The 27,025-nt window shown below is 37.8% G+C and overlaps 1 protein-coding gene and 2 pseudogenes across 10 annotated transcripts in view; 1 reads left to right on the top strand and 2 right to left on the bottom strand.

Moving 5' to 3' along the window:
- Positions 1-27,025, bottom strand: part of LOC105483060 (EF-hand calcium binding domain 3) — a 575,939-nt gene that overhangs the window by 510,063 nt on the left and 38,851 nt on the right. For all 10 annotated transcript variants that reach the window (XR_011615926.1, XM_071083376.1, XM_071083377.1 and 7 more), the window contains 4 exons: positions 21,737-21,808; positions 14,151-14,645; positions 11,224-11,361; positions 9,875-9,946 (listed from right to left, as the gene is read on the bottom strand). Coding sequence is in view for 9 of the 10 variants with exons in the window: in XM_071083376.1 (XP_070939477.1) it covers positions 9,875-9,946; positions 11,224-11,361; positions 14,151-14,645; positions 21,737-21,808 (777 nt within the window). In the remaining variant the exon portion in view is untranslated. The remainder of the gene's footprint in view (positions 1-9,874; positions 9,947-11,223; positions 11,362-14,150; positions 14,646-21,736; positions 21,809-27,025) is intronic.
- Positions 17,642-18,921, top strand: LOC105483064 (protein DEK pseudogene; annotated as a pseudogene).
- On the bottom strand, positions 23,133-24,657 carry LOC105483063 (UDP-N-acetylhexosamine pyrophosphorylase pseudogene; annotated as a pseudogene).

The following is a 27,025-nucleotide window of genomic DNA, read 5'->3' as shown; positions in this document are numbered from 1 at the left end:
GGTCTAGGCTGCAGCGTGCAGTGATTGAGCCACTGCACTCCAGCCTGGGCGATAGAGCAAGACCCAGTCTCATAAAAAAGATTATGAATGGCTAGTAAGCATGTGAAAATATGCTTGACAAAATTACTCATTAAGGAAATGCAAAACTAAAACTACAGTGAAATACCATTTCACACCTATTATAAAGTTATAATAATAAAATAATATCAAGTGTTGACAAGATGTGAAGAAACCAGAATCCTCATACATTGCTGGTGAGAAATGAAAATGTTATAGACACTTTGGAAAACAATTTTGACAGTTTAAGAGTTAAACATAAATTCACCATATAGACTAGCAATTCTTCTCTTAGGAATCTCCCCAAGAGAAATAAAAGTGTATGTCCAGAGGGAAACATGTATACAAATGTTAATTTCAGTATTATTTGTAACAGCCCCAAATTGGAAACAATCAAATGTCCATGAGCCAATGGGCCACCAACAAAGTAAAGAATATCCATACAATATAATATAGATTTATTTAGCCATAAAAGAGGATGAACTACCGATACATACTACATAAATTAACCTTAGAAACCAGAAGTGTGATGTCACCAAAATGGCAGAGCAGAAGCAATCTGGCTTCATTCTCCCCTACTGAAAACCAAAAACAAATATCCAGTGCCAAGATTAACACCAGTAATATCCCAGAACTCATATCTGAAGCTGAAATGACTCCTGGGGGCATAGAGAAGTGAAAATCTCCAAGCAGATGGTAAGAGAAAAAGACTTCTATATCCACAACACCTCTCCACCAACCTGCCAGGTACCATGAGGAAAAGTCCCCCTGAAATCTTCATTTCTACAGTGGAAAAAGTGAGACTATGGCAGTCAGCCAGCTTCCCCACCATCTTGGGTTCCTTTACAGGAAAACCATTCCTGAATCAACCCAAAGGAAGTATTATGAGTGCCTATAGGCAATAAAACCCCTATGGGCAGCTAGCAACTAAAAGGGAGGTGGGACCAGCAACCCCAGGCCACAAAATTCTGCTCTTTATCTCAGCCAAAGGAGATACCAAATCAGAGTGGCTGTTCAGCAGTACCACACTGTAGGAAGGCACATGCCATGGCTCCACTCATCATGAACCTATAGACAGCCTTCCCACACAGCTAGAGTATTCCATTTGAGAGATGTAGGACTCTGACCATTTGTGAAGCCAAGGCAAATCTGGGTTCAAAATACAATCTAGTGCCAAAAAGATGCAGTGATCTAGGGTTAACGGGACTTAACAGGCAAAGTACAAAAATCCTCTAAGCATATATAGGCTGGGAAGACCAAAACAAGCTAGACAGCAAAGACTGGAATAAATAACTAATGGTTCAATGTGAAGATATAGACATACATCCACAAGGAAGAACAGCAAACTAGGAACCATGACCTCCTCAGAAGGACAGAGAAAAGAGCTAGTGACTGACCTTAATAAGACAGCAATATGTGAGCTCTCAGATCAAGAATCCAAAATAGTGGCTTCAAGGAAATCTCATTAAAGACTGTAGAAAGAGACAAAGGAGGTCACCATATAATAATAAAGGGGCTGATCCAGTAAGAAGATAAAACAATTATACATATATATGTACACAACAACAGAGGACCCAAATATATAAAGCAAACATTAATAGACCTAAAGGGAGAGACAGACTGCAATGCAATCCTACTAGAGGACTTCAACACACCATTCGCAATAACGGACAGATGATCCAGAAAGAAAATCAACGAAGAAACATCAAAGTTAAACTACATTCTAGACCAAATGAACCTGACATTTGCAGAACATTTCATCCAACTGCTGCAAATACACATTATTCTCATCAGCACATCGAACATTCTCCAGGATAGGTCATATATCAGGCCACAAAAGAAGTCTCAACAAATTTTTAAAAGTCAAAATCATATGAAGTATTTTTCTGATCCCAATATAATAAAACTAAAAATCAATAACTAAGGAATTTTAGAAACTATGCAAACACTGAGACTGCTGGCAAGATGGCGGAATAGGAACAGCTCCAGTCTGCAGCTCCCAGCAAGACCAACACAGAAGGCGGGTGATTCCTGCATTTCCAACTGAGGTACCCTGCTCATCTCATTGGGACTGATTAGGCAGTGGGTGCAGCCCATGGAGGGTGAGCAGAAGCATCGCCTCACTCAGGAAGTGCAAGAAGCAGGCGGCGGCGGCGGGGGATAGTGGGGGAAGCTCCGTCCTCCAGCCAAGGGAAGCCTTGAGAGACTGCTATTTGGCCCAGATACTATGCTTTCCCCATGGTTTTTGCAATCCACAGACCAGGAGATTCCTTCACGTGCCTACACCACCAGGGCCCTGGGTTTCAAGCATAAAACTGGGCGGCTGTTTGGGCTGACACCAAGCTAGCTGCAGGAGTTTATTTTTGTACCCCAGAGGCACCTGGAATCCCAGGGGGGCAGAACCGTTTACTCCCCTGGAAAGGGGGCCGAAGCCAGGGAACCAAGTGGTCTGGCTCAGCAGGACCCACTCCTATGGAGCCCAGCAAGCTAGGCTGGGTTGAAATTCTCGCTGCCAGCACAGCAGTCTGAAGTCCAACTGGAACGATCAAGCTTGGTGTGGGGAGGGGCGTCCACCGTTACTGAGGCTTGAGTACCTTGGTTTTCCCCTGACAGTGCTAAAAAGGCCTGGAAGTTCGGACTGGGTGGAACTCAACACAGTGTGGCAAAGCGGCTGCAGCCAGACTACCTCTCTAGATTCCTCTTCACTGGGAAGGGCATCTCTGAAAGAAACGCACCAGCCCCAGTCAAGGGGTTATAGATAAAACTCCCATCTTACTGAGACAGAGCACCTGGGGGAAGGGGCGGCTGTGGGCACAACTTCAGCAGACTTAAACGTTCCTGCCTGCTGGCTCTGAAGACAGCAGTGGATCCTAACAGAGAGGGCTCTCCCAGCACAGCACTCGAGCTCTGCTAAGGGACAGACTGCCTCCTCAATTGGGTCCCTGACTCCCATACCTCCTGACGGTGAGAGACCTCCCAACAGGGGTTGTCAGACACCACATGCAGGAGAGCTCCGGCTGGCATCAGCCCAGTGCCCCTCTGGGACAAATCTTCCAGAAGAAGGAGCAGCAGCAATCTTTGCTGTTCTGCAGCCTACACTGGTAATACCCAGGCAAATACGGTATGGAATGGACCTCCAGCAAACTGCAGCAGACCTGCAGAAGAGGGGCATGACTGTTAGAAGAAAAAGTAACAAACAGAAAGCAGTAACATCATCAACAAAAGGAACCCCCATACAGAAACCCCATCCAAAGATCAAAGGTAGGTAAATCCATAAAGATGAGGAAAAACCAGCACAAAAACGCTGAAAATTCCAAAAACCAGAATGCCTCTTCTCCTCCAAATGATTGCACCTCCTCTCCAGCAAGGGCACAAAACTAGACAGAGAATGATTTTGACGATTTGACAGAAGTAGTCTTCAAAAGGTGGGTAACAACAAACTCCTCTGAGCTAAAGGAACATGTTCTAACCCAATGCAAAGAAGCTAAGAGCCCTGACAAAAGGTTACAGGAACTGCTAATAGGACAACCAATTTAGAGAAGAACATAAATGACCTGATGGAGCTGAAAAACACAGCACAAGAACTTCATGAAGCATACACAAGTATCAATAGCTGAATCAATCAAGCAGAAGAACGGATATCAGAGATTGAAGATCAACTTACTGAAATAAGGTGTGAAGACAAGATTAGAGAAAAAAGATTGAAAAGGAATGAATGAAGCCTTCAAAAAATATGGGACCATGTGAAAAGACCAAACCTACAATTGATTAGGGACCCTGAAAGTGACAGAGAGAATGGAACCAAGTTGGAAAACACACTTCAGGATATTATCTGGGAGAACTTCCCCGATCTGGCAAGACAGGGCAATGTTCAACTTCAGGAAATACAGAGAATACCACTAAGATACTCCTCAAGAAGAGCAACCCTAAGGCACAAAATCGTCAGATTCTCCAGGGTTGAAATGAAGGAAAAAAGTTGGCTGGGAACAGTGTCTCACGCCTGTAATCCCAGCACTCTGGGAGGCCGAGGCAGGCAGATCATGAGGTCAGGAGATCAAGACCATCCTGGCTAACACAGTGAAACCCCATCTATACTAAAAAAAATACAAAAAACTGGTGGGGCGTGGTGGCAGGCACCTGTAGTTCCAGCTACGTGGGAGGCTGAGGCAGGAGAATTGTGTGAACCCAGGAGGCAGAGCTTGCAGTGAGTAGAGATGTGCCACTGCACTCCAGCCTGGGTGACAGAGCAAGACTCCGTCTCAATAAAAAAATAAAATAAAATAAAAGTTAAGGGCAGCCAGAGAGAAAGGTCAGGTTACCTACAAAGGGAAGTCCTTCAGACTAACAGCGGATATCTCTGCAGAAAACCTACAAGCCAGAAGACAGTGGGAGCCAATACTCAACATTCTTAAAGAAAAGAATTTTCTAACTGGAATTTCATATCCGGCCAAACTAAGTTTTATAAGTGAAGGAGAAATAAAATCCTTACATATAAGCAAATGCTGAGGGATTTTGTCAACACCAGGCCTGCCTTGCAAGAGCTCCTGAAGGAAGCACTAAATATAGAAAGCAAAAACTGGTACCAGCCACTGCAAAAAAAAAACCACTTGTATATAAAGACCAATCACACTATGAAGAAACTGCATCAACTAATGTCCGAAATGACCAGCTAGCATCATAATGACAGGATGAAATTCACATATAACAATATTAACCTTAACTGTAAACAGGCTAAATTCCTCAATTAAAAGACACAGACTGGCAAATTAAGTCAAGAACTATCAGTGTACTGTATTCAGGAGACCCATCTCACATGCAAAGACACACATAGGCACAAAATAAAGGGATGGGGAAATATTTACCATGCAAATGGAAAGCAAAAAAAAAACACAAAAAACCAGGGTTGCAATCCTAGTCTGTCATAAAACAGCCTTTAAACCAACAAAGATCAAAAATGACAAAGAAGGGATTAATGCAACAAGAAGAGCTAACAATCCTAAACATACATGCACCCAATACAGGAGCACCCAGATTCATAAAACAAGTTCTTTGAGACATACAAAGATACTTAGACTCCCACAGTGAAAGTGACAGACTTTAACACCCCACTGTCAATATTAGACAGCTCAAGGAGACAAAAAATTAATAAGGATATTCAGGACTTGAACTCAGCTCTAGATCAAGCAGACCTAATAGACACCTACAGAACTCTCCACCCCAAATCAACAGAATATACATTCTTCTCAGCACTACATCGCACTTATTCTAAAATTAACCACATAATTGGAAGTAAAATACTCCTCAGCAAATGTAAAAGAATGGAAATCATAACAATCTCTCAGACCACAGTGCAATCAAATTAGAACTCAGGATTAAGAAACTCACTCAAAACCAAACAACTACATGGAAACTGAACAACCTGCTCCTGAATGACTAATGGGTAAATAACGAAATGAAAGCAGAAATAAATAAGTTACTTGAAACAAATGTGAACAAAGACACAATGTACCAGAATCTCTGGGACGCAGCTAAAGCAGTGTTTATAGGGAAATTCATAGCACTAAATGTCCACAGGAGAAGGCAGGAAAGATCTAACATCGACACCCTAACATCACAATTAAAAGAACTAGAGAAGCAAGGGCAAGCAAATTCAAATGCTATCAGAAGACAAGAAATAACTAAGATCAGAGAAAAACAGAAAGAGATAGAGACATGAAGAATACTTCAAAAAATCAATGAATCCAGAAGCTGTTTTTTTGAAATGATTAACAAAATAGATAGACTGCTAGCAAGACTAATAAAGAAGAAAACAGAAAAGAATCAAATAGACACAATAAAAAATGATAAAGGGGATATCAGCACTGGCCCCACAGAAATACAAACTACCATCAGAGAATACTATAAACACCTCTACACAAATAAACTAGAAACTCTAGAAGAAATGGATAAATTCCTGGACACATATACCCTTCCAAGACTAAACCAGGAAAAAGTTGAATCCCTGAACAGACCAATAACAACTTCTGAAAATGAGGCAGTAATTAATAACCCACCAACCAATAAAAGCCCAGGACCAGATTGATTCAGAGTTAAATTCTACCAGAGGTACAAGGAGGGGTTGATAGCATTCCTTCTGAAACTATTCCAAACAATAGAAAAAGAAGGACTCCACTCTAACTCATTTTATGAGGCCAGCATCACCCTGATACCAAAACCAGGCAGAGACACAACAAAAAAAGAAAATTTCAGGCCAACATCTCTTATGAACATTGATGTGAAAATCCTCAATAAAATACCGGCAAACAGAATCCAGCCACACAAAAAGCTTATCCACCACGATTAAGTCGACTTCATCCCTGGGATGCAAGGCTGGTTCAACATATGCAAATCAATAAATGTAACCCATCACATAAACAGAACCAATGACAAAAACCACATGATTACCTCGATAGATGCAGAAAAGGCCTTCAATAAAATTAAACACCCCTTCATGCTAAAAACTCTCAATAAACTTCTCAATAAACTAGGTATTGATGGAACATATCTCAAAATAATAAGAGCTAATTATGACAAACCCACAGCCAATATCATACCGAATGGGCAAAAGCTGGAAGCATTCCCTTTGACAACCGGCACAAGACAAGGATGCCCTCTCTCACCACTCCTATTCAACATAGTATTGGAAGTTCTGGCCACAGCAATCAGGCAAGAGAAAGAAAGAAAGGGTATTCACATAGGGAGAGAGGAAGTTCAATTGTCTCTGTTTGCAGATGACATGATTGTATATTTAGAAAACCCCATCGTCTCAGCACAAAATCTCAAGCTGATAAACAACTTCAGCAAGGTCTCAGGATACAAAATCAATGTGCAAATATCACAAGCATTCCTATGCATCGAAAACAGCAAGTGGACAACCAAATCATGAGTGAACTCCCATTCACAACTGCTACAAAGAGAATAAAATACCTAGGAATACAACTTACAAGGGAGGTGAAGGACCTCTTCAAGGAGAACTACAAACCACTGCTCAAGAAAATAAGAGAGGACACAAACAAATGAAAAAAAAAATTCCATGCTCATGGATAGGAATGATCAATATCGTGAAAATGGCCATCCTGCCCAAAGTAATTTATAGATTCTATGCTATCCCCATCAAGCTACCATTGACTTTCTTCACAAAATTAAAAATATACTTTAAATTTCATATGGAACCAAAAAAGAGCCTGTATAGCCAAGACAATCCTAAGCAAAAAGAAGAAAGCTATAGGCATCGTGCTACCTGACTTCAAACTATACTAAAAGGCTACAGTAATCAAAACAGCAAACAGCATGGTACTGGTACCAGAACAGATATATAGACCAATGGAACAGAACAGAGGCCTCAAATAGCACCACACATTTACAACCATCTGATCTCCAGCAAACCTAACAGAAACAAGCAATGGGAAATGATTCCCTATTTAATAAATGGTGTTTGGAAAACTGACTAGCCATATGCAGAAAACTGAAATTGGAATCCTTCCTTATACCTAATAGAAAATATAACTCAAGATGTATTAAAGACTTAAATGTAAGATCCAAAACCATAAAAACCCTAGAAGAAAACCTAGGCAATACCATTCAGGATATAGGCATAGGCAAAGCCTTTATGACTAAAACACCAAAAGCAACGGCAAGAAAAGCCAAAATTGACAAATGGGATCTAATTAAACTAAAGAACTTCTGCACAGCAAAAGAAACTATCATCAGAGTGAACAGGAAACCTACAGAATGGGAGAAAAATATTGCAACCTATCCATCTGACAAAGGGCTAATATCCAGAATCTACAAAGCACTTAAACAAATTTACAAGAAAAAAACAAACCTATCAAAAAGTGGGTAAAGGATATGAACAGACGCTTCTCAAAAGAAGAGATTTCACTTTGGGAGGCTGAGGTGGGTGGATCACAAGGTCAGGAGATCAAGACTATCCTGGCTAACACGGTGAAACCCTGTCTCTACTAAAAATACAAAAAATTAGCCGGGCATGGTGGCATGCACCTGTACTCAGGAGGTCCCAGCTACTCAGGAGGCTGAGGCAGGAGAATCACTTGAACCCAGGAGGCAAAGGCTGCAGTGAGCCAAGACCACGCCACTGCACTCCAGCCTGGGTGACAGAGTGAGACTTTGTCTCAAAAAAAAAAAAAAAAAAAAAAAAAAAAGAAGGAGAAATTTATGCAGCCAACAAACATGAAAAAGAAAGCTCATCACTGGTCATTAAAGAAACACAAATCAAAACCACAATGAGATACCATCTCACACCAGTTAGAATGGTGATCATTAAAAAGTCAGGAAACAACAGATGCTGGAGAGGATGTGGAGAAATAGGAAGGCTTTTACACTGTTGGTGGGAATGTAAATTAATTCAACCATTGTGGAAGATAGTATGGCAATTCCTCAAGGATCTAGAACCAGAAATACCATTTGACCCAGTAATCCCATTACTGGGTATATACCCAAAGGATTATAAATCATTCTACTATAAAGACACATGCATACGTATGTTTATTGCAGTGTTGTTCACAATAGCAAAGACTTGGAACCAACCCAAATGCCCATCAATGACAGACTGGATAAAGAAAATGTGGCACATATACACCATGGAATACTATACAGCCATAACAAAGAATGAGTTCCTGTCCTTTGCAGGGACATGGATGAAGCTGGAAACCATCATCCTCAGCAAATGAATGTGGGAACAGAAAACCAAACACCACATGTTCTCACTCATAAGTGGGAGTTGAACAATGAGAACACGTAGACACAGGGAGAGGAACTTCGTACACTGGGGCCTGTTGGAGGGTGGAGGGCTAGTGGAGGGATAGCATTAGGAGAAATACCTAATGTAGATGACAGGTTGAAGGGTGCAGCAAACCACCATAGCATGTGTATACCTATGTAACAAACCTGCACATTCTGCACATGTATCCCAGAACTTAAAGTATAATAATAATAGTCTATTTGCTTACAAACTGAACATAAAGGAACACTTTTTAAAAGAAATCGATTTACTAATATTGTCTTCAATAAATCCAGACACTTCGCCACTTACATTCATCAGAAATGACAAATGATAATGTAGCTTTTAACATAAGTCTCTTCATGTAAGTACAAAAGGAAATCTCTTGCTTTGGACTAATCTTTCCTTATCTGGGGAATTTTTTGGAAAGAAACAAAAAGCTTATGTTTCTTTTTCAGCATATGCATAAACAGAACAAAATAAAAACAGCAAGCTTTAATATCTTTCTCATTTTAATCTTGCTAAAAAATATTTAATCATTTGTATAAAAATATTGCAAGCAAAAAAAGAGTATTGTGGTACAACTCAATCAATTTAATAAAAATCAGTGGATGAGTGAATTTCATGTACATAAATTATACCTTGATAAAGTTGTTTTTAAAAGTTCTAAATCAAAGGTGAACCAAACGAGTATTTCATTCAAAGAAGTCCATTGGGGGAAAAAAAAAAAACATATCACCCATCAATTCCTAATCAATGTTACTAATTACCTATTTGATCTCCACATGATCATTATTACCATATATTTATGGATCACTGTTCAGTTTGCAAAATTCACATGACAACTCTGTGAGGTGAACACCTGAGCTATTATTACTCTGATATAGCAAGTTTTTAAAAACTGGCAACTGACTTGCCTAAGAGTCACAGGACTATTAAGTATCCATCCAAAAGCAAGCCCAGTTCTGTTGAACCTAATTCTTCTCAATCAGCACTGTTCTTCCCTCTAAATCATTTTAAAACAAATTTCCTACCTACCATTGCATTCAGGAAAACTTTGCTCGTTGGCGAGAGTACTTATAAAGTCATCTAACTCCACCATTCCATTCTCTGTTTTTAAAAAAAGAGTTTAGATTATACATTCTGGTGTATTTTTGCATACAGGTAAATTTACATTTTAACACAACTATTTTTAAAATTTACTTGATCCTTCATTTCATCATCCTATTTCTCCTTCATGTCATGTCTCTTATAATTCTTTCTAGATTAGGTCAGTTCATTTGGACAATTATTGGGAGCATATTAGTGCCAAGAACCATGCTAGGCACCAAGAATACAAAAATAAGAAAGACACAGTCCCTGATTTTTCAATATCTATTACATGCAAAGGACTGAGTTAGATACTAATTTCTTAACAGATCTAGGAAAAAAGAAACATATCCATACAGACAGACCACGAGAGAGTTAAGGAGTCTATTTCATACCATCTTGAAAACCCACTCAATATGCTATCCATTAAGACACCTTAACAATACTAACCAGCCCTGACAAAACCAAGTATCCCCATCTCTATCTCCCTAGTATCCATGTGGTCCAAAGTTTTACCTATGTTTAGATATAAACCCTCACAGTGATCATGTCAAGCAGCAAAAAGGACTCAATAGTTTTAGTGCCACCCACTCTTTATATAATTTTTAAGTGAATCTTCTTTCTGATTTACCTTAGCTAAGAAATTATGCCCTGATTCTGAGGATTCACTTTTAATGTTATTCTCAAATCAGTCTTTCCCCAAAATGTCACCTCCTTCCTCTCCTCAATTGAACTTCGGTTGTGGAAAAGTCTTAGTCACTGATAAAAATAACTTCTCTAGTATAAAAACCCTTCCTAGAAACTTAAACTCTGCTTTTAACTTAGGCTGGCAACTGGGATACGCCACTCAACATCTAAATGTTAACTGCTAAGCATACCTGGCTCTAAATTCCCCCATATTTTGTAATCTCCAATTATTAATCTTTGGATCCTTGGGTTATTTGCGTAGAGATTTCCATACCCCTTAGATATTTCGATCTTACTGTCTGAACCTCGCTACAACTGGATCAGTCTCCCCAGTACCACCCTACTATTAATAGGCACAGCTAGGGGATAGTGATGAAGAGCTTTACTGAAATGATCCGGAAATATGAAAGGTCTACATGCTCCAAACCAATCCATTTGGTCAGAACTTACAGGATTTTTTTTTTTTTTTACTATTTTCCATTTTTATATCTGAATTTTCTTTAGAATGACCCATTCCTAATTTCTAATTGAGAGGAATTCCTCCAATATTTAATACTATCCCATAAAAATACCTAATTTTCTCAGAAACTTCAGTGTTATCAGTCTCTCACCATTTCTACTAGTGTCTGTCACAATCTTCTGGAATTCTTTATCTAATAAAGTAATTCCTACTGAAGGCAAAATAGACTGAAGTCCTTCTGCTGAAATGTAATTTTCTTGAAGTTTACTGATAGCTTCACAGAAGTTTTCTAAATATACAAAATGTAGAGAATTAGGCAACAGAATTCATGTGTCAAAAGCAATTAATACCCAAAATCTGTAGAAATCAAAGAAGTTTTATCTATTTTATATTACCTTATAGATTTTATAGGACTGCTTTTCTTTCCATATATCTGTTGTATAACATTATATTTAATCTTTCTCTTATAGCTCAAACACAGAACTGTCTTAACATTCTATAAACCTATATAATCTACTTGTTTGGGGGAACAGCCTGTTCCAGTGGCCCAGCCAATGCTGCTGGCTTCTGATTAAAATAAAATTAATGGGGCCAGGTATGGTGGCTCCTGCCTGTAATCACAGCACTTCGGGAGGCCAAGGCAGGTGGGTCACTCGAGGTCAAGAGTTCGAGACCCGCCTGGCCAACATGGTGAAATCCTGTCTTTACTAAAAATACAACAATTAGCTGGGCGTGATGGCGCATGTGTGTACCCCCAGCTACTCAAGAGGCTGAGGCAGGAGGATCACTTGAACCCAGGAGGCAGAGGTTGCAGTGCACTGAGATCGCACTCCAGCCTGAGTGTGTGTGTGTGTGTTTATATGTGTGTGTGTAAAATTAATGAGTCCAAGAAATAAAAACACCAAAATGTTTTGTTTAAATTGAAGAATTCCAAGCAAAACTGTAGAGTTCTTCACCCTCCCATTAATTTACTCTACCATGTTTTCAGTTCATAACCTTCAAAAAATAAAGTCTTAGAAGCAAATACACGTAGACGTCATGTGCTTCTTACTATGATGCACTGAGATGGTTGCAATATCACTTCTGAGGTAATCTGACCAAAAATGCATAATCTGAATTTATTCATGAAGGAATACAAGAAAAATCCAAAATGAAAGGTATTATACAAGACAACTAGTCAATACTCTTCAAAAGTATCAAGGTCATGAAAGATTGAAGAAGCATCCCAGATTGAAGGAGACTAAGGAAAAGTGACAACTAAATGTAGTGGGTAATTCTGGATTAGATTCTGGAATTGAAAAAGAACATTTATGGAAAAACGACAAAATTTGAATAAGGTCTGTAGATCAGTAAGCAGTATTGCATCAGTGTTAATTTCCTGGTTTAGATCATGTCCTGATGGAAATGTTTGTACTACTTTTGTGACTCTTAAGAAAGTAAAATTATTTAAAAGTGAAAAGTTAGGATTTTTAATGTAAATCATACAGGCAGTCATATTCCATAAAATTCCAATTACCATCAATTTGTTTTGGGAAGTTATGCCAGATAAACTATCACATACTTCTCTATATTCAGAACATTAAATATGGCAGTGGTAGGTGACATCATTTTATTTTAGTGACACGAGAAAGGTAGATACCACTTTCTTCTGACAGCCTCTTCTACCCATGTCTGTCTGCTGTTTCATTATTCCTTTAACCCAAGGTTTTAATTCTTATTGAAATAAAAATAACTCTCAGAAATACAAATGTGGCACAAAGTAGCAGCAGTGCCTTGGTAAAGGAATCAGAAACAGGATGATCATCACTGTGCCTCCTTAATAGATCACATTCCTTTTTTCCATTGAGTTATTTGAATTTGCACTAAGGTATGAATCACAAATTTTTCACTAAACAATCATTTTATCTATTACATTAAATACTAAATGTGATATGAAAGTCAGTGAGTTTTTAAAAGAGAATAAATAAATATGACTTAAGCAACTTCAGCAGAGGACTACAAGAAATCTTTAATTGGGTTCCATACACACTGCTTCTGTGATGAAATACAGAGAGAGAAAATATATTGATTGGGAAACCATTGCTTATCTTTGAGAAAAATCATAAAGACTTGGAGACCTAGATATGTAGTATTATTTTTTTCCTGATATTCTCCTTCCATAAGAGATAATACCTGAAGTACTATATTATATATTTAAATTACAGCACTCTAAGCAAAAATTTCACATAGATTTCCTACTTGTTTAAATATTTAATAAATTACAAAATAAACATTTCCAAAAGAAGCCAGGCCTTCTACTTTCTAGGGAATATTAATGACTCCAATTAATCACTGAATAAGTTTCTCAGGAAAAGTTAAACTCCTCCCTAAAGAGGACATCTGAAACGGAATTATCATCAAAATCACAATATTATATCCATTGGTCTATGTGTCAGAAGTGGCAGGCCAGACTTGGCGGCTCATGCCTGTAATCGCAGATCCTTGGGAGGCCAAGACGGGAGCACTACTTGGGGCCAGGAGTTCAAGACCAGCCTTGGGAGCATAGTGGGACCCCAACTCTATGAAAAAAAAAAAAAGCTAGCTGGGTGTAGTGGCATGCGCCTATGCTCCCAGCTACACGGGAGGCTGAGGAGGTGGGAGGATCACTTGAACACAAAAGGTCGAGGCTGCAGTGAGCTAGGATCATGCCACTATACTCCAGCCTGGGTGACAGAGTGAGATTCTGACTCAAAAAATAAATAATAAACAAACATATAATTCAGTGGCATTAATCACATTTACAAAGGTGTACCACCATCACTACTGTACATTTCCAGAATTTTTGCGTAGGCATGGTGGTTCACGCCTGTGAATCCCAGCACTTTGGGAGGCCAATGCAGGAGGATTGCTTGAGGCCAGGGGTTTGAGACCAACCTGGGCAACCCTGTGTCTATAAATAATTTTAAAATTAAAAAAAAAAAAGAAGTGGTGGTTACCCAGGGTGTTAACAATTGAAATGCTTACAACTATCTAATAATTGACTCATTCTGTTCATTTCTGTGATGACTGAAGAACTCGAGAAGCTAGATTAATATTTACCCAGAGTATTAATTGCAGTTTTTTCCGTAGACGAAACCTGCTTTAGGAGGCTGGAACGCTTTCTTACAGTTGGCTTCTGAAGTTTTGGGATACTAGAAATATCACTTTTATCCAGCGACTTACTGAGGCTTGTACTACTCTTCAAGCTTTGTGGTTTAGACTTTGAGTCATGAATTTCACCCTTCTCTGAATGTTTTTTAAAGTTTATGCCATTCTTTGAATATGGTTCTTGGACTCCAACATTACTGCTGCTGACCCCATCCAGAAATTTTCTTATTTGCCAAGTATTTTTTGATCTTTTAGATTCAAGGTCATCGTTCTCCATAATTTTGCTATAATATTGGTTGCTTTTGTTATTTAACTTTTTGGATATTGAAGGTTCAGGGAGTTTGGAAGATAAACTGTTTTTCTTCTTATATTTTAGATAGCATCCTGCTATACTTGATAACTTTCTGTCTGAAGTAATTTCATCCAAAGGTGATTCTTCTGTAATTGCTAAATAAGAGAAATATACAATTATTTCATTTACCTGTATAATCTGCAACACATTTCAAAACTAACAACTAAGTCCTCATGAAAACTATTCAAGAAATTATTAGTTGCTTAAACATAAAAAACAAACCAAAAAAATTAAAGAACTGACAGTCAAAAGATTGGACCATTAACTAGGTCAAATATAATGTGCTGCTTTAATATATTTACATATTCCTATCCAACGCTATTTAAAGTTACACTGAAACTAAAATGATAGCCTAATGAAGCATATGGTTCTCATTCCCCACTCTTTCCCAATTGACAAAGGTTATAGACTAATAAGCTAATACAGACAGATATTCCTTACTTATAAAAGTACAGAACTATGAGGAAAGGGGAGATTTGATTTATAAAATTAGAACTTAAGTAATTACTCTCCTAAATATTCTTGGTATTTGTGGAGGAAAAAATAACTTCATATATAACACAACAGCTTTAGAAAAATATTAACACAATGCCCCAAACTGGGACTTCATTTACAAAATTTATCTGATGTTTCAGAATCTTATCTTACATTTGAATAACACATTTTAAAGCATTTCAAATGTTATAATATTTGATCCTCAAAACAACTCTATGAGACTGTCAAGCAGCAGCAGTATAATCTCAACTATGAATAAATTTTGTCTAGAGGAAATAAAAAAGTTTCTTATTTTAGACTCTATGAGAATGAACAATTGAAAATAAATAAATGAAAATATTCGAATATTAAAGTCTGAAAATACTTAAAGATGGTGCTATATATGTATCTCTAAGTACACTATCTAACAGATAAATAGGTTAGTGAGCAGGTAAAAATATAATCGTTGACACTTCTGATTTAGGCTTTTGGACCACACCAAACAGCCTGCCCAGAATCTCTGATTCTGACTGATTAAGGGCTTTCCCAGTCCTTCAAATGCAGAGACATCAACATAAGGCAACAAGAAACATGAAAAATCCAGGAGACATAATACTACCAAAAGAGCACAATAATCTCCTGATAGCTGACCCCAAAGAAATGAAGATATAGAAACTTCCTGACAGAATTCAAACTAATTGTCTAGAGAAAGTTCAGGGAATAAAATTAATGACATACAGAGAAAAAAATTCAATGAAATCAGGAAAACAATAAATGACCAAAAATAGAATTTTACAGAGACATTGAAATTACACAAAAGAAAATAAATAAACAAAAATCAAGAGTTGAAAAGTGTAATGAAAGAAATGGAAAATACAATAGAGAACATCAGCAACATAACTGATCAAGTACAAGAAAGAATCTGTGAACCTGAAGACAAATTATTTGAAAATACATAGTCTGAGGAGAATAAAAGAAAAATAATGAAAAATAATGGGGAAAGCTTACAGGATTTATGGGACAGCATCCAAAGAGAAAATGGTCAAGGTATAAGAGTTTATGGAGGAGAAGAGAAAGACAAAAGAGTAGAAAACTTACATAAACAAGAACAGAAAACAATCCAAATTTGGGCAAATATGTAAATATCCAGGTACAGGAAGGCCAAATGCCTCCAATCAGATGAATTCAAACAAGACTACACCAAGACATATTATATTCAAACTGTCAAATATCAAGAACAAAAGGGAGATTCTGAAAATAGCAAGAGAAAAGTAAATAAGATATACATTCCAATAAGGAGAGCAAATTTCTCAGCAGACACCTTATGGGTTCATAGAGAATGGAAAATATATTCAGAGTACTGAAGGAAATAAACTGCCAACCAATAATACTGTACCTAGAAAAACTGTCCTTCAGAAATGATAAAGACTTTCCCAGACAAAAGCTGAAAGAATTCATCCTCTAGATTTGTCTTACATGAAATGTCAAAAAGAGTTCTTCAAGCCAAAAGAAAAAGATGCTGTTTAGTAACACAAAAACATATAAATGTGTAAAACTCACTGGTAAAGGTAAGTACACCAAGTCAGAATACACTAATACTGTAATGGTGGTGTGCACTTCACTTACATAGTATGAAGGTTAAAAATAATAAAAGCTGGCTGGGTGCTGTGGCTCACGCCTGTAATCCCAGCACTTTGGAAGGCCGAGACGGGCGGATCAGGAGGTCAACAGATCGAGACCATCCTGGCTAACACGGTGAAACCCCGTCTCTACTAAAAATCCAAAAAATTAGCTCGGCATGGTGGTGGGCGCCTGTAGTCCCAGCTACTCCGCAGGCTGAGGCAGGAGAACAGCGTGAACCTGGGAGGCTGAGCGTGCAGTGAGCAGAGATCGCGCCACTGCACTCCAGCCTGGGTGACAGAGCGAGACTCCGTCTCAAAAAACAATAATAATAATAATAATAATAATAATAATAATATCTACAATGATTTGTTAAGGGAGACAATATATAAAAATCTGTAAATTGTGACATCAAAAATTATAAATGCAGAAGGAGAGACGAGGTAAAAGCATAGTTTGTTTATGCAAGCAAAGCTAACTTGCTATCAGCTTAAAATTGCCTGTCATAACTACGAGATATTTTGTAAGCTTCAGAGTAGCCACAAATCAAAAACCTACAGTAAATAAAAGATAAAAAGGAAAAAAATCAATAGAGAAAAATCAATCATAAAAGAAGAGAAAAATAAGGAAACAAAGGATCTATTAAACAAGCAGAAAACAATTAACAAAATGGCAGTAGTAAAATCCTTCCATATCAATAATTACCTTGAATGTAAATGAATTAAAATCTCCAAAGAAAAGACATAAAGTGCCATGTGGAACTGTGAGTCAATTAAATGTCTTTCCTTTATAAATTACCCAGTCTCAGGTATGTATTTATTAGCAGCATAAGAAAAGACTAATACAGCAACCAAAACAGTATATATAAAAATAGACATAGAAGCCGGGCACACCTTGTTGATTCTGGGTAGCCAGCGCGCAGCGCGAGCATCAAGCGAGACAGCGCCCGGCGCGCCTTCTCCTCGGCATTGGCCACCGCCACCTCCCAGAACCTCCTCGTGCCCTCGCGTGCCAGGCCCGTGGCGGCCGGGATCCGCGGTTCCCAGCATGTCCACCTCGGCCCCTGCTGCGGAGGGCGAGGGAACCCCCGCCCAGTCCGCATGCGAGAAAGAACCCAAAATGTCTGGTACCAGAGAGGAGAGCGAGGAAGAAGAGGACGAGGACAACGATGAGGAGGAGGAGGAAAAAGAAAAGAGTCTCATCGTGGAAGGCAAGAGGGAAAAGAAGAAAGTAGCGAGGTTGACAATGCAAGTTTCTACCTTACAGAGAGAGCCATTTACAATTGCACAAGGAAAGGGGCAGAAACTTTGTGAAACTGAGAGGATAAATTTTTTTCTAAGTAAGAAGAAAACCGATGAACTTAGAAATCTACACAAACTGCTTTATAACAGGCCAGGCACTAAGAATGTGGGTCAGTTCAGTGGCTTTCCGTTTGAAAAAGGAAGTGTCCAATACAAAAAGAAGTAACAAATGTTGAAAAAATTTAGAAATGCCATGTTAAAGAGCATCTGTGAGGTTCTTGATTTGGAGAGATCAGGTGTAAACAGTGAACTAGTGAAAAGGATCTTGAATTTCTTAATGCATCCAAAGCCTTCTGGCAAACCATTGCCAAAATCTAAAAAAACTTCTAGCAAAGGCAGTAAAAAGGAACGGAACAGTTCTGGAATGGCAAGAAAGGCTAAGCGAACCAAACATCCTGAAATTCTGTCAGATGTATCTAGTAGTGATGAAGATGAAAAGAAAAACAAGGAAGAGTCTTCAGATGATGAAGATAAAGAAAGTGAAGAGGAGCCACCAAAAAAAAGACAGCCAAAAGAGGAAAACCTAAACAGAAAGCTACTTCTAAAAGTAAAAAATATGTGAAAAGTGTCAATGTTAAGAAAGCAGATGGCAGCACCACCAAGAAGAATCAAAACAGTTCCAAAAAAGAAAGTGAGTCTGAGGACAGTTCAGATGATGAACCTTTAATTAAAAAGTTGAAGAAACCCCCTACAGATGAAGAATTAAAGGAAACAATAAATTACTGGCCAGTGCTAACTTGGAAGAAGTCACAATGAAACAGATTTGCAAAAAGGTCTATGAAAATTATCCTACTTATGATTTAACTGAAAGAAAAGATTTCATAAAAACAGCTAATGTAAAAGAGCTAATTTCTTGAGATAGAGGACAGAGAAGATGACTCGTTCCCATAGATTCGAAGATCTGATTTATACCATTATACCAGCAAAGAGAATGTATTTCCTTTTCTAAATCCTTTTTAAGCAACAATAGAACTTACTGCTGACCTCATTATCTTGAGTGTTATGTGAATTTGAGTTTGCTATTTTAAATTGCATTTCTATGCCATTTTTAGTTAAAATCTTGCATGGCATTAATTAATCTTGCTTTTATAGTTGTATTTTGTACATTTTGGGTTTCTTTATATAAGGTCATAGATTCTTGAACTGTCGTGGTTTTTAGTGCACTTAATATTAGCTTGCTTAAGGCATACTTTTAATCAAGTAGAACAAAAACTATTATGACTGGGATTTATACACACAGAGATTGCAGTATTTAGTATATGAAATATTTTGAATACACATCTCTGTCAGTGTGAAAATTCAGTGGCAGTGTGTCCATCATATTAAAAATATACAAGCTACAGTTGTCCAGATGACTGAATTGGAACTTTTCTCCTGCATGTGTATATATGTCAGATTGTTAGCATGACAAAAGTGATAGGTGTTATTTTTGTATTTTTAAAAAACAATTTGTTGCATATAAAGTTTTTTATTTCTTTTGTGCAGACCACTTTTTAAACTCACATAGGTAGGTATCTTTACAGTTGTAGACTATGGAATGTCAGTGTTCAGCCAGACAGTATGATGGAGCAGGGAAAGTCAATTCAGTGATGAAACACTGAAGGAACAGTTATCCTGCTTTGCTCGAAAGTGTCATCAATTTGTAATTTTAGTATTAACTCTGTAAAAGTGTCTGTAGGTACGTTTTATATTAAGGACAGACCAAAAATCAACATATCAAAGCTTCAAAAACTTTGGGAAAGGGTGGGATTAAGTACAAGCACACTTGGCTTATAGTAAATGAACCAATTTTTATTAACTGCTTTTGCCCATATAAAATGCTGATATTTACCGGAAACCTAGCCACCTTCATGATTACGATTAAAGTACCAGATTATAATGCCAGAATATAATGTGCAAGTAATCGTGGCTATCTCTGACAGAGTGTGTCTCAAAAATAATATGCTTTTACATTAAAGAAATTTAATGTTTCTCTGGAGTTGGGGCTCTGGCTTTTAAAGTTTGGCTAATCAGTGTTGATTCTAGATGATCAACATAATGGACCACTCCTGAATGAGACTAATTTTGTCTTTCAATTTACTGTCTTAAATCAGTTTATTAAATCTGAATTTTAAAACATGCTGCTTATGACAGAATGACACATTTGATGTGCCAATTAAGTGTTGAAAAATATCTTTGCATCATAGAACAGAAATATATATGTTGAATGTTAACAGGCATTTTCACAGGTTTGACTTGTTTGATAGTTACTTAGACACTAGGGAAAGGTAAATAGAAGTGAACAAAATAAGCAACTAAATGAGACCTCATAAGTGGCCTTTGATTTTAAATATTTAATTTGTTCTTATAAATCTTGTCAATAAAATTAATCTAAATCAAAAAAAAAAAAAAAAAAGCCGGGCACAGTGGTTCACACCTATAATCCCAGCACTTTGGGAGGCCGAGGCAGGTGGATCACCTGAGGTCAGAAGTTCAAGACCAACCTGACCAATATGTTGAAACCCCGTCCCTACTAAAAATACAAAAATTAGCCAGGCATGGCCATGCATGCCTGTAATCCCAGCTACTCAAGAGACTGAAGCAGGAGAATCGCTTGAACTCAGGAGGCAGAGGTTGCAGTGAGCTGAGATCGCACCACTGCTCTGCAGCCTAGGTGACACAGCATGACTCCATCTCAAAAAAAATGGACACAGAGACCAATGGAACAGAATAAAGGACCCAGAAATAAAGTCACATATTTACACCCAACTGATCAACTGTTGGTTTATGCCCAACAGAGCAACAAAGCCAACAAAGCAGTCAAGAATGTACACTGAGGAAAGGATACCCTCTTCAATAAATGGTGCTGGGAAAAGTCGATAACCATATGCAGAAGAATGAAACTAAACCCCTATCTCTCATCATATACAAAAAACAACTCAAGCTGGATTAAAAACTTAAACATAAGCCCTGAAACTAAAAAACTGTTTGATGATAACATAGGGAGAAGTCTACAGGACATTGGTCTAGGCAAAGATTTTATGACTAAGATCTCAAAAGCACCAGCAACAAAAACAAAAATAGACGAATGAGACTATATTAAACCAAAAAGCTTCACACAGCAAAAGAAATAACAGAATGAAGAGACAACCTCTTGAATGGGAGAAAATATTTGCAAACTATTCATCTGAGAAGGGATTAATATCCAGAATTTATAAGGAATTCAAACAACTCAACAGTGGGGAAAAAAAAAAAAAAAAAAAAAAAAAAAACCTTTAAAAACTGGGCAAAGAGCCAGACGTGGTGGCTCACGCCTATAATCTCAGCACTTTGGGAGGCTGAGGCAGGTGGATCACCTGAGGTCAGGAGTTCAAGACCAGCCTGACCAACATGGTGAAACCCTCTCTCTACTAAAAATACAAAACTAGCTGGGCATGGTGGCATATGCCTGTAACCCCAGTTACTTCGGAGGCTGAGGCAGGAGAATCACTTGAGCCCAGGAGGCAAAGGTTGCAGTGAGCCAAGATCGCGCCACTGCACTCCAGCCTGGGCAACAAGTGCAAAACTCCATCTCAAAATAAATAATTAATTAATTAATTAATTAATAACTGGGCAAAGAACATGCATAGACATTTCTAAAAAGAAGACATGTAAATAGCATTTTGAGTATTATATTTTATCTCCCTGATTTAAGAGGGTAAATTATTCAGAGGTTTTCAAAATCCTTTATAAAATAAAACTTATAAATTAAGATTTAATGTAAAGACTTTAATTATAAACAAAACTTGTCATAGCAACAAGAGGTCACTTACGAACATCCTCATACTGTTCCTGTAGCTCATTCAAAATAAATATAATATCCCCAATATCCACCATGTGGTTACCTGTAATAGAATAAGTTCAAATACTGTATTTACTTTTGAACATAGATATATCTGCCATCCTATTCTAACATGAAAACAACACAGAATGTGTGGCAAGTAGGAACAAAGAGCCAACTATTACAAGTTCTGAATAGAATCTGAAATCATGAATTGATAACTCAGTACACACTAAAACATAAGAGTAAGGCCATGGTCTTTTCTCCTTAATAAAAGAGTTTTTCATCAAAAGAAATAGTCATATTTTAAGCTCTCATGCTAATCAGGATATTTTCTCATTTTACATGTTTTTTAGAGTTTATTACAGGTATTTACTTACTCTTTTGACTTCATTTCTAGATTGTGAACTCCTCAAGAACAGAGGATGTGTTTTTCATTTGTTTCCTCAATGCCTCGCAAAGCACCTACTTCTTATCACTAAAAATTATTTTTGACTGAACAAAATATACAGAAGGCAATAAAAAACAATGCAATTCTACATAGTGAATAGCAGACAATGATTTACTTTGTACCTTCTCCATGTCCAGCACTCTCATAACTTCCCACTATTCCTGCCCCTGCCCGTCCAAGACCATTTTTCTTCTTGGATAATGCATGAATGAGGATGTGTTCAGATGCAGTGACCTTGAATAACGTCATTTCAATTGTGCACAGAGATAGAAAACGCTTTGCTCAATAATTCTTGCCTCCAAATATTTGATTTTGTTTGCCATCCAAGATGAAAAAGACTGAAAATTTACTTATCTAACTATAATAGTGATGTTTTTTTTCTTCAGTCTATTCATAAAAAATCAACTGTTCAATAATATGCATAAGTGAAAACTCTGAGAGGAAGAAGCAAATTTTTATTGTTTTCCACAGACAGGAAGATAAGTTTATTTTACTGTCCAATTATTTCATTTAAAAAGTTTAATGTTTGATAAACTTTTGGTATCATAGAAACCTTTCAACATCTACAATGACATATTATTACTATGCACAACTTCAAAAACAAATGCCTCCAGCTCCAAGTAAAGTGATGTTGAACATCCTGACTACAGTTCAGCTGTAGGAAATTTCTTGGATTGCCAATGGTTTCCTTGCCTTGGAAAAAAATACACAATTGAAAAATATAAATAAGACCTTCAATGAGTTGAGAATTATAAAAATGCTATCTGAAGTTCAGTCATCTAGATCTTAGGAAGTTTGCAGTAGCTATAAGAGTTCAACAAGCAAAATAAAACCCTGTGGATATTTAAACTTCAGTCATCCAGGAGGTCCTATAGGTTCACAGTTGGTCTATCAAAAATAAAAGCTATTCCTATTGTGGTAGAACTTGGTATCAGGTTCATATACCATTTTTCACCAGCTCATGAACTCCATTCTCATCGATGATTAAAGATGCATGGAATTCTACATCTGTACATAACTTTCTATTCCTTCCTCAGCATTAGAGATAAGAGGAGAGATTTCACACTGGATTGGTACATCATTGGCATCCTTTAAGTGGGAAATTGCTGGAAGATGAGAGCCATTTTCATCTATAAAGTGACCCCTGCATTGAGAACCCAGCAATAATGAAAGTGTGCCTTGTGGTAGTAAAATTGCCTTTCCCATTCTGACTGTCAGCATTCTTTAGTGTGGAAAAGTCATCTTCCCATAATATTTCATAAACCACAAACTTCTTTGCAAACTAGAAGATGTCAAAGACAAATTTTTCCATACTGATTCCACTGGGCTTATCTGGCTTAATTAAGTGCTGTTGGGTATCCACATAAGGAATCTTCTTTTGAGCCACATGGTGCTGCAACTGAGGTTCATAAACATTGACAACATCCTCAGAAATGGTACGGTGAATAAATGGTTGGCAATATTCTCCACATTGAACAGCAATCATCCATTTGAGCTTCGTTTTTGAGCTGTTGCCAGGGAAACATCACTATATTCTACCACCTGGTAAACTCCATCCACTCGGCAAACCACTCCAACTGGTTCTGCAGGGTTTGTTTTCTCTACCACCTTTGCTCCACAGTCTGCTCCTTTCTGAATGCAAAATCCAATGAACCGTGGGCCTGCCACTTTTACTAATATGTTGTCAACACAATAGACATGAATGCTCCAAATGCCTCTTTGCACCATATCCTCCACAATATGCCAGGCTGCAAGAGCCCAATAAAGACCACCATTCTCATGTGGAGCAATAGAAACTTTGTTCTTCTCTTCCAAAATAATTTGCCCATCAAAACTCATGGCAGGGAGCATTCCTTGCTGAAAAAAAGATTATATTTTCTTTTCTTTTTAAACCAAAGTACTTGTGCTTGGTGAAGAACTCCTTGTAGATTCCGCTGTTCTGCCACTGATCATTATATGGAATCATGCATTTGTTGCCATAATATTTTTCAGCTAACTATTGTAGCTTCAGGATATGCTCTGCTTGAATCTGAAAAAGTGTCTTATGGGATGGCAAACCAACATCATACATCCCCTTTGGATATGCAATGAGTCTAGTCCCTTGTCCACCAACTAGAAAAACTGTTACTTTGTTCTGAGAAATCTGGAAAAGTTCTTTGCTTTCCCAGGCCTGGAGCTGATCTAGCTTCCCTGTAGCACTGCCCAGTACCTCTCGAGGGACAAGTTCCATTCACGCATCCACCTTTTCTTGATGAGAGGACTGGTTAAATCCTTCAATGGCCTTTTAGAAGAAGAAGTTCAGTTCCTCAAAGTTGAAGGCCTAGAGCTCTGCATAAAGTTCTACCTGTTGGGCTTCTTCAAGCTCACTCCAGACACGTAGTGGGTGTTCTTGCTCAGCTTTGGACAACCTGAGTTTGAGGTCATTAGTGTTCATAATGCTCTGATAGCCAAGCTTTGTGAAAATAGGGATGCAATGCATGAACCTACAAAGCTTCCTCAGTGCGACCACAGCTCCACCCGGCTCCTTCTGCGCTGGCGTCCTGTGTCCCCTCTGAATATATACCCTCATCCTGGGCCATGGCAGCTGGGTGGGGCAGGCCGGGACCAGGGCCAAGGGGAGTGGCCCAGCCACCCTGCCCCTCTTGCCGCGACGAGAAGCAAATATTTAAATCAAAGAATAGTATCATTTTGGTGTTGGGTCCACCTGATTCACTCTGATTCTCTGAAAATTGGTAAACTATGTATTTCAGGTGCAGGCCTTTAAATCACTGCAAAGCAAGTACTATGTGTTTGAACCAATCAAAGAAATGCTAGACAAAATTGGTGCTAAAGTGCCTTCTGATTAGAGATTGCTTCCTACATTCTGGTTTCTTATTTCCTTGGTATTTATCCTCATCCTAGTTTTGATTATAGTTCTAACACTTCCCATAACCTCCCCCAGTAACTGGCACTTACGGTAGATTGATTGCATGTCCCATGTTCTTAGATCATAGCTTAAGTCCTAAGACAACTCAAAGCTTCTTCAACCCACAAGCTCTTGAATCTGATCATTAAAAAGTATTCTGTTAGACCATACATGTATTAATCCAGTGGAAAAGGCCATCTTGCTTTTACCTGCTCTTCATTTAGAAAACTCCTTTCTCTGAACAGAAGTCCAGCCTCAACTAATAAGAGTGTGGTAGTCAACCATGTTCACAGATTCATTAGCTCTTGCTCAAATTTATTCCTTGCATCTATGCAATAATAAACACCTATCATGAAACTCCCAAACAAATATTACCTACTTAAATAGTCCCTAGTGGCCGAAGACACATTCCAGAATCTGAAATGACGATCTTGGTCCCTATCTGACTTAGCAAAACCTTAAAGAATGATTCCTGGTTGAAACTAAGGCAATCAATACGGTCATAGGTATCATTTATTTCCTAAGGGAAGCTCAAAACAGCCTCCTACTCTAAGGTATATAATTCTGGAAGAAATTCATCCTGGAAAACACAACTACCTACTGTGAGAGGGAAAAAAAAATGATCCTAATTATTAAGGTCATATATGCAAGGCAACATTACTCTGAAGGTACTAAGTGACCATTAACACTACATTTCTGTAATCTTCAGGTAGCTCCACAATATCAAAAGCCTCCTCTAGTAAAAACTGCACTAGTCACAACTTTCCAACCAGTTCAATTTTTCAGATCTCTAACCTCCATGAGAGAAAAAAAAACTGCTATACCAATACACTATTTCAGAAACCAAAATACCTGACCCTCTAAGAACTGCCATCAGCTGATTTTCCATATGGCACTTCTTGCCATATCTAAATAAAGCAAATCCTCCTTGGACTTTCCTGAAAATTTCAGAGGCATAATTCCTTCTCCCTCATTGTGAACACCTATAAAGATGAACATATTATCTACCTATCATCTTCAACAATATACCAAATACAAAAATAAGATGCTAGAACAGTACCTGCAGTGCTGTCTTCTTTTAGCAGGATAACTGTGTTATATTATTTCTTACTGCAAAATTCTGCTACAGAAAAATTAACATCTCCTACCTGGGTAACCCAAAATTGTTGGCATCCTGGGGTTAACTTTTCCTTTAACATTAAAATAGCTCAGACCCCAGAGCATACACTAACATAAATCAATACCTTGACCAAAATTTGAGGATTCCTGAGTCATTTGTACTCTTTTTGCTTATTTTAGGTTTGTTTCTCTATTCCCATGGACTCTTGATCTCACTCACATTATTGCCTTCTACAGGTGCAATCCTCTTTCTGCCCCAAGAAGATCCAACATAGAACCCATAGGTCTTTATCCTTGAAATCTCCCCACCAACAATATTAATACAAGTTTATTGTATATAACCAACTTTTACTGGTAATTTGCAATTGATGGGAGTAAGGGAGTTCTTAAGAAGCACAGCAAGCAACTACATACTATAGTCCTAAAGTTCTGTGGTTACTCTACCCTCACTCACTCTTAGGTTCTATCCATCTTCCTCCACTACTGAGCCACCACTATATTTCAAATCAAATTCCTGTTGCTTTCTTATGTACAGTACTTTACCTTATCTTTTTGCTCAATCTAGATGTTTCCCAGTATGTTTTAACTCTCATAATCTAATATATCTATTAAGATGATTTTCCTGGTCAAAAGATAAGGACTTTCCTTATGAGGAATTTTGCCTCAAACTGCAGCCAGCTTGTTTATATGATAAAATGAAGAATATTTTGTTCTTTCTGATTGGAAGATGTGGCATGAGGAATCAGAATTATCCACTCATTCAACAAATATTTGTTGAGCGGTTAATATGTGCCGTAAGCACCATG

This window comes from Macaca nemestrina, chromosome 17 (assembly GCF_043159975.1).
Source record: "Macaca nemestrina isolate mMacNem1 chromosome 17, mMacNem.hap1, whole genome shotgun sequence".
Lineage (NCBI taxonomy): Eukaryota > Metazoa > Chordata > Mammalia > Primates > Cercopithecidae > Macaca > Macaca nemestrina.
Note: the sequence above shows the minus strand (reverse complement) of the source record. Positions and strands in the feature narration are given on the sequence as shown.